The sequence below is a fragment of the Miscanthus floridulus genome, chromosome 2 (assembly GCF_019320115.1).
Source record: "Miscanthus floridulus cultivar M001 chromosome 2, ASM1932011v1, whole genome shotgun sequence".
NCBI classification, from domain to species: Eukaryota; Viridiplantae; Streptophyta; class Magnoliopsida; order Poales; family Poaceae; genus Miscanthus; species Miscanthus floridulus.
The window spans coordinates 175,762,475-175,771,106 of record NC_089581.1 but is presented as its reverse complement, the minus strand read 5'-3'; the positions used below and the strand labels follow the sequence as shown (position 1 = coordinate 175,771,106).

Sequence of the window (8,632 nt, the reverse complement as noted above, 5' to 3'; positions counted from 1 at the left end):
TCGGACAAAAAAATACAATTACAGCCAAATAAATTAACAGTTACACAGTCGCCTCAAAAAGACGACCAAATCATGTTCGATTAGCCAAACCGATTGCGATGGATTCCCGAAATGCATTCATAAGCTCCGAATCAGAACTACCGCTTGGAGGAATAGTTTCGGGCTGATCGGCACCGGCTTCTGCCGGCACATAGTTGTCATCCCGGTCACACCGAGCAAAGTGCCGATCCCCTATGCCACTCACCCTTATGAAGTTATGCAGGGCACAACATGCAACAATGATTTGACTTTGTATATGGGGGGCATAACTAGGGACTTCTTTCATCATCCGCCACTTCATTTTCAACACTCCAAATGACCTTTCTATGACATTCCTAAGTGACGAATGTGCATAATTGAAGATCTCAGTTTTACCTTGTGGTTCTGGTGCCTCTCGGTACTCCTGTAGGTGGTACTTTGTTCCCTTGTACGGTGCAAGATAACCTGGTCGGTTAGCGTACCCCGAGTCCACAAGGTAATATTTGCCTATAACATTGAAACAACAGTTAGTATCACGAACTTGTACTCGCATGCACAAAAGTATAACCAACTAATTGTATACCTGTTGGTGGATGTGGAAACACGTTGCTGTATGTTGTTGTCGCATCAGTAAAGACCCTCATGTCATGTACTGAACCCGGCCAGCCAGCTAACACGAATGTAAACCAAATGTCGAAGTCACACACAGCCAAGACATTCTGTGTTGTCATCCCCTTGCGGCACAGGTGCTGCATAAACTTATCACTAGGCACCACACAGGGGACATGAGTCCCATCTATCGCCCCTATGCAGTCCTTGAAGTAGGGATAGAACCTAGGATTTCTTAGCCTATCATGCATAGTGCTGAAATTTGGGTCATTAGGCCTAATGATGTCAGAAGCAAGCTTGACAACAGACTTCAACACCCTATGAAACATGCTATGCACAGTCCCCAGTGACCTCTCAAACCTGTCCTCCGCTTGCCTAACAGATTGTGGAGCCCCCACCATCCACAGAAACATCCCAAGGGCTTCAATAGATGCGGATTTGCTATTAGATTTCAGCCCATATGATTCTACCAACACATCATGCAGACTGTGGAACATATCAGGGCTCATTCTGAACATGTTATAACAGGCCTTCCTATTTCCTAGTTTACTATGTACCCATTCCAAACCAGTAATGACTAGCTGTCTATACTCTGACCTTGACAAGTGCTTGTCAATGTGGTAGGCGTACTGGTACATACCGTACAGGAAAGCATCATCATCATCCTCCGCCTCCATCCAGTCACTGATGAACTCGTCCAAATCATTCTCATAACAATCTTGCCTCGAGGACATCATCCCAGTCACTATTGCTTGGACATCCTCCTATCAAAACGAAAACAGTTCACGTCAGTTTTCAATATCAACTAGGCAACATTAGCATGCATCCCTATTCAAACTGACTCATGCCAGTTACTCAAACTCATGCACTACATACATCAACAGATCATAGCCATATCCAATCATACTACAAATAACCAGTTCAAGTGTTCGACATGACATACTTAGGTCAATGACCAAAGACACCCACCACACCTCACATAGTTCTAATGACATAACTTAGTAACTACGTAGAAAGCTTAAGAAAATAAGGTCTAGGGGAGGACCCCGATGTATTGCTTAATCGTCGGCATCCTTCCTTGGGGCAAGGAGCTTATGAAGAAGTTCATAACAGGCTCACTCTGCACGATCTTGAGCACGGCCATCCACTCAGCTGGGGTCTCTTCAGTTGCACCACATTATCTTGCCAATTGTAGCACTAGTTCCACCTTCCTCTCCAGCGCCTTGCTGTTGTCCTCAATTTTTTAGTTCCTCTCTTGCCACATTATTGTCATCCTCTCAAGCCTTTGCCTTGAAATCTCATTGTGTTCCTTCATGTGACCATCCATGGTCCTGACAGCGGGGCTCTTGGACCGCTTGCTCAGGCTGGAGGCAGTTGTGCTGGTGCTGCTTGCCCTCTTAGTACCGACACTAAGCGGCGTAAGTTGGTCATCGTGCTCATCATTGGAGTCGTCATCCAAACTTTCAACGTCAACTGTATTGCTTTGGGAAGGACAGAACGACGTTGAGCCATCAACAACGTTGCCGACGAACATCCAGTCCAAATCATCCAAGTACGGAGGCCACCCGTCCTTGAGCTTCTTCCACTCTGGGTGTCCCTGAAAAACCGGCATAGGTGAATCATTGTATATTAACATTTTAACAGTACATGATTGAACATAAGATTGCTTACATACCACCATACGAGAGTCCCACCAAGCATCAGTAGCAAGGATGGAGCCATCGTCTCGCCTGCCTAAGCCAGTGCCTTTCCGGAGGTCGTTGATAAAATGCCACAAATGCTTGAGCTGGCGTAACTTACTCTTGAACTGGTCCTTGTCATGAACCAAGGTTGTTGCTGCATAGTACCTTGCAATGAGATCTCTCCACCCTGACTTGTTCATGCAGCCGCAGATACAGTTGCCACTGTCAATTTGGTGGCACCAGATTTGGCAAAACTTGCTTATATTGGGCTCTGACCAGTTCCCCCTGTCATTCCTAGCCTAAATGATTTCATAAGAAATAATTTCACACCGACGAACAGGCTAAGATGGGGAGAACAGCAAATGCTTCGAACACAATAGTATACATGAGCAATGGAAGATAGACGATGGGTGAGAAAAACTACCAGGATGTGACCCACGGGGGTAGCATGCATCGGGTTAACGATGTCGTCGTCCACATGTGGGACAGCCCCACGACGGCGGCGACGCCGGCCCCCTCCTCCACCGTCGATGGCTGAGGCAGAGGCGCGACCACGATGGACGCGCGGCACTCGGTCGCCTCCGACAGCTTCTGATGTGGCGCGGCCTCCCGTGCCGTCGCCGCCTCCTCCAAAGCGTGCGCTAGGAGGCTGCTCGTAGGTGAGGTTCCGCCGCCGAGGAACACGAACGGGAGGTGGCCCCATCTGGCTACCAGCAGGGTCTGACCGAGGGTCGGCGTCGTAGCCGTCCATGGCAGCCCATCCCCCACCGTCGTTGAGGTCCAGGGAATCCAGGCCCCAGCGGGGAGGGTTGACGCCGCTGGACCCCGTGAAGGGTGGCGCCGGGTCGGTGAAGCCCTCGTACACCGACGAACCCAAAAGCAGGTTCGCCCCCCGTAGGAAGTTCCGCGTGCCGTCGTTGCTGCCGGAGCCACCGTCGAAGTTCGCGCTGCCGCCTCCGTTGTAGCCGTCATTAGGGAAGCCGTCCATCTAGGACGCCGCGGCCGTGCAGCGACTGGATCCGGCCACGCCTCTCGTAGATCTACCGGCCGGGGTGGTGGATCTAGGTGGGCGCGTGCGCTACCTTCGACGGCGAGCGGCGGGACCGCCGAGGCGAGATGCGTGCGGGGGAGAGCGGGGCTAGGGTTGACAAATGCGCGAATGGAGGGGTCGTGCCTGCCGACGCTGTGTGCCACGCGGTTTTGCGGCTGCCGTTGGGCCTCATGCCGAAAACGTACGCGGGCCGCTTTTCATCCCCCGTTTAGTTCCGAACTCCAAAAACTGGCCCAATTTCGAAATTTGGGTCCCCAACTAAACACGGGCTTAGTAAACTAGATGTTGATTCAGTATCATTTGAATTCGTGTAACTTAGAGGGATGTTTTTATAATTGTTGTAAGAAACGATATTAAAACATTAAAAAAATCCTTTGAGTAAGGGTTAGCGTGACCATTCTAGGCTTGCACATGGTATAAAAGTAGAATTGGGTGGCTAGGACCGAAAGGCAACAACCAAGATTGGCTAAACCTAATTGTTGCATAATATAAAATAAAAAATACACAAAAAAGCTCTCTTTACACGGCAAGCGATGCACAAAAAATGGGTTCGTTAGATTCTGGCTTCATTAGATTTCGTGCTCCATGAACTTTAGGATCGGCCCAAACCTTAACAACCGAGACGGAAAAATAATCAATATTTTAATTTGTTCAGTATTTAAGCTGAGCAAAGATCGGCAGAACTAAGGCCCTATTTAGTTGCACTCCAAAATGTCAAATTTTTCAAGATTTCCCGTCACATCGAAGCTTTGGACGCATGCATGAAGCATTAAATATAAATAAAAAATAAAACTAATTACACAGTTTAGACGAAATCCATGAGACGAATCTTTTAAACCTAATTAGACTATGATTGGACACTAATTACCAAATAACAACGAAAATGCTACAGTAGCGTTTTGCCAAAAAAAATTGGCATCCAAACTGGCCCTAATTGCAGTGACCGGAAAAAAAACGCCTGCTTTTGTTTTAATTATTGTAGCCGAAAGCTACATCTGATGCTTAAAATACCTAACACCAACTATGTTTCAAGAGGAGCTACATTGGAGGGGTATACGTAGGTCTTAGGTAGCTGCTTGTCTCACCAAACAAAGAAACTGAAGCTCAACTGTTTCCTATGTGCTGAAAAAGAATCCCTAAAGTCCAGAACCAGACATATTTTTTTAGAAAAATTCAGACATATTATTTTTTAAAAAGAAAAAGGAGGACCAGATATAAATATTTCTCCGATAACCCCTTGTCAAGAATTGTAATTCAGCAGTTTTGGTACCCAAACTGCTAGTACAGCAGGCAAGCTGGGTCAATGTTCAGAGAAGCACCCGGCAATTGCTTTGCGTTTCAGGGAGTTTGTAGTCAGAGAAGTCAAACATAAAATGCGCACCCACTTCTCCAGTTCTCCCTTCTCCCTCCTCCCTCCTCCCTCCTCCAGCTCCTCCCGTACACCACGTCCCTCTCCCTCTCTGGGTTGTGGCTCCCTGGCGCTCCAAACTCCAAAGCACACATTCCGCACGAGCAGTTGGAACGAATTCCTCAACCGCCTTGCCTCGGAACCAAGTTCTTCGCATACGGTGCCTAGCTTCTGCCTACTGCAAGGACCTACTAAAGTCGCAGCCTCCACCTCGCGCTTGCTGCTCTGCAAGTGACACGGGATCGAGTTCTTGGAAGCGGATTCGGCGCCCTGCTGGCTACCGGCGCGCGCGAGTCCGGTAAAGGACTAAAGGCGCGCTTTTTTCTACGGAGGAGAGACGGTCGTTGCGACTGGAGGCGGCGAGAGGGAGCATGGGCGCGGGCGCGTCGGACCTGGCGGGTGTGGAGCCCGGCGGCAAGGTCGCGCGCGCCGGGCTGGACGACCTCCCGGAGCTGTGCGCCGCGGAGGTGCTGCTCCGCCTCGGCGCGCCGGACATATGCCGGCTCGCGCGGCTCAACCGCGCGTTCCACGGCGCCGCGGCCGCGGACTTCGTGTGGGAGGCGAAGCTGCCGGGGAACTACGGCCGTCTCCTGCGCTTCGTCGATGACGCGGAGGAGGGAGGGAGTGGCCGGGATTGGAGCGCGGTGGGGAAGAAGGACGTCTTTGCGAGGCTCGCCAAGTCTGTGCCGTTTGATGGTGGGAAAAGGGTGAGATTTCTCTACCTTTTGCTTGATCGGTTTCGTTCCATTTCGTGATGTTCATCAAGAGCTTGTTTCTCCACTGTTAAGGAGTTTGGACATGGATAGTTTTATGAGTTGATTGATTGTAAATATATATTATTGGTTTATTTACTAAATCGATGCAAAAGGAAGTTTTTTTTTCCTCCAGGAAAAGAGAAGGTTTATGGTAGTTCTCATTGATTTTTGTTTGCAAAGAAAGACGTCCAAGTTCGGTTCATCGAATTTCAATTGCTTAGGTGGTTACCGGCCTTAGAGTTTGATTTTTGTGTTCTACATACGAAATTGTCAGTTCTTGGGGAACTTTGAAAATTCGTATAAGAAAAACTATCTTTACCATGGACTAGTGAAAAGTATCACTATGAAGTTTCTTGCTTTGTAGGCAAGCAAAATTGAATATGACACATGCTTTTGTTCACAGAGGAGTTTTTCAACGTGTACTTTTCTGCTTTGTGCTGCAGGAATTCTGGTTGGAGAAGAGTAAAGGTGGTATTTGCATGGCGTTGTCGTCGAAAGCGCTGGTCATAACAGGGATTGATGATAGAAGATACTGGATTAACATGCCAATCGCTGAATCTAGGTAAATATGAACTCACTTCTTTTTCTTTTCTTTTTTTGAGGAAAACAGGAGGGGCAGGCCCTTACTGGAATTTATTAGAAAAACTTACGTAACTAATACAACAGGAGAGCAACCTCCTGTTTTACAAAAGGCTGAATCTAGGTAAATATGAACTCACTTCTCCACCCCCCCCCCCCCCCCCCCCCCCCCCCCTTGTTCTACTTCTACCATATTGAAATTTCTCTCCCTCTTGTTTTCGACGAACAGTTAGGTTTGCTGACATCTCTGCCTTGTGTATTGTAATGAATGTCTTGTTGCGACAGTTGAGAATAGCAAAAGTGGAGTAAAATGAAACCTTTTATTCTCTTTTATGACTGACTTGTATTAATGAAAAAAGTTTAAATTCGTAAATGGATTTTATGCTAGCAGCTACACTGATGAGGTAAGCATGGACGCTAGCAAAAATTGACAGGAGATAATTGGTAGAGAGCAGCACCGTGTGTGGGTCTGAAATTTCAACAGTTCTCAGTCGTGATTTTTAGTACCGTCTGAACGTCTGACCACTAGATTTCTCTGGCCTTGCATGGTCAGCTATATAGGTATACTTCTTTTAACAGACAATGCAAACTTTCTTCAGATAATGTGCAAATAAATTATTTTCTTTTGGACAAAAGGCACAAATAAATTTATGACTGTTCCGGAATTATCCGTGCGTGTGATTCACCTCTTTTTTTTTACTTGTTATTACGGGAAACCTGTGCGTTTCTTTGGTATGGTCACATCCAATGAGTTAAACAAATACCAGTCCATCGTGGCGACACCTAAGAAACACGTTTGCACTCATGTCTGAGGGTCATGCGGATCGTATGGCTTGTTTTTTTTGTACTCCTCATTTTTGTAATAAAAAGAAAAAAACAGCTGGTAGTTGTGGCCCTTACTAATAAAGTAACTGTCAACACGTTGTTGTCGTTGATTAACTTCTTTTCCAACTTGGAGAACGTATACACTGTTCTGCATTCTATATGGTGAAAATAATCTGAGCCATGCCTTCTGTTCTTGATCCTGCAGGTTCCAGTCCATTGCATATCTCCAGCAAATCTGGTGGTTTGAGGTGGTTGGAGAGGTCGATTTCTGCTTCCCTGCAGGGACCTACAGTCTGTACTTCAGGCTTCATCTTGGCAAGTCTTCAACACGTTTTGGCCGCCGTATTTGTAGCTCGGAGCAAGTCCATGGCTGGGACAAGAAGCCTGTACGGTTCCAGTTCTCCACATCGGATGGGCAGCACGCCGTGTCCCAGTGTTACTTAGACGAGCCTGGAAGCTGGATCTTGTACCACGTCGGCGATTTCGTTGCATCAAGCTCTGAAGAATCAATCAAGCTGAAATTCTCACTAGCTCAAATCGACTGTACTCATACAAAAGGCGGTCTGTGTGTCGATTCAGTGCTAATATATCCCAAGGGCTTTGAGCCAGAAAGGGTGATCAAGGCTCATAAATGAGTGTGGACACTTGATAGAGTCACTGTACATTAGAGTTGTCGAGAAATATGAGTAGCCTACCATTTTTAACTTGGGCTAATTGTATGCTATGAAAGTATGTATACATAGTACACAGATTTTTTTTTTTTTGGTTTGATAGCATCAGTTTGTACCAGTTTGCCTTTCTCATGATGGTCATGGCGCTGACTGTGCCAAGGGAGTTATATTGAGTTTTTGAGTTCAGTTACCCCTTGTGACCAACACAGTTTCAGTACTTCTCAATTTCTTTTCAGTGTACTTGCCCCATGTCTTGATTCTTGAGTGTCACTGTTCTTTTATCTTCTATCTTCTATACCTAAATAGGAGAACTCCACTACGTGATTTTCCTATCTTTTGGTGCAGCCACGTCATCATCTTTTACACACCCTCGCTCCCCACTGCGTGTACCACAATCTAAGCAGTCAAACGATCGGCACTCCTGAGCCACTACAGAGCAACTGCCGTCAAGTGGATTTTTACAGTTGTAGCACCACTTGGCCACCACCATATGCAACTGCCGTCAAGTGGATTTTTATTCTGTCAGTTTGCTTTCCTCTAACTGAAATCGCCTCCCTTAAACTTGCATAAATCACCAGCGTCGTTCAGCCCTCTGCTTGGCCTCTGTAGCAGGCCTGCTTTTCATGTCGTGCCTGCTTATCAAGTTATCATGCCTCATGGTCATGGGTGCGGGCACCGGGGCTGAGGATGGCACCAGCACCAGCACCGTGGATCAGTGGACACGCTCACAGCAAGACCACCCGCAGCAGCAGCGTCGGAGCCATCATGATTTAGGCGAGCATCCGCCTAGGCATGGAGCGGAGGGCGAGGGGCACCACGCCGCGCTGCTGCACAAGTAGAATCAGAGGATGGCATCAGCGTCGTGGACTGGTGGCCGCGCTCACAGCAAGACAACCCGCACTCCCCAGCAGTAGCGTCAGAGCTGATGATTGGCCGTACAAACAGAGCTTGCTGCACTTCGTGATTAGGGGTGGCTGATTAGATAACGATAACTATAGAATTTTATTCCATCTACAAGTGCAATCTAAATTGTT

At 47.4% G+C, this 8,632-nt stretch overlaps 1 protein-coding gene, 1 long non-coding RNA gene and 1 pseudogene across 2 annotated transcripts; 2 read left to right on the top strand and 1 right to left on the bottom strand.

Moving 5' to 3' along the window:
• LOC136537495 (uncharacterized) lies at positions 1-3,297 on the bottom strand (annotated as a pseudogene).
• A 1,442-nt stretch (positions 3,298-4,739) lies between these two features.
• On the top strand, positions 4,740-7,838 carry LOC136535808 (F-box protein PP2-A13-like). The gene is made up of 3 exons (XM_066528214.1): positions 4,740-5,475; positions 5,967-6,085; positions 7,133-7,838. Exons 1-3 carry the CDS (start codon positions 5,140-5,142, stop codon positions 7,560-7,562), a joined length of 885 nt encoding a protein of 294 aa, XP_066384311.1. The 5' UTR covers positions 4,740-5,139; the 3' UTR covers positions 7,563-7,838.
• On the top strand, positions 6,092-6,770 carry LOC136535809 (uncharacterized). Its single transcript, XR_010779050.1, has 2 exons — positions 6,092-6,226; positions 6,332-6,770. It is a non-coding gene; the product is annotated as an uncharacterized lncRNA (long non-coding RNA).
• Positions 7,839-8,632: the final 794 nt, after the last annotated feature.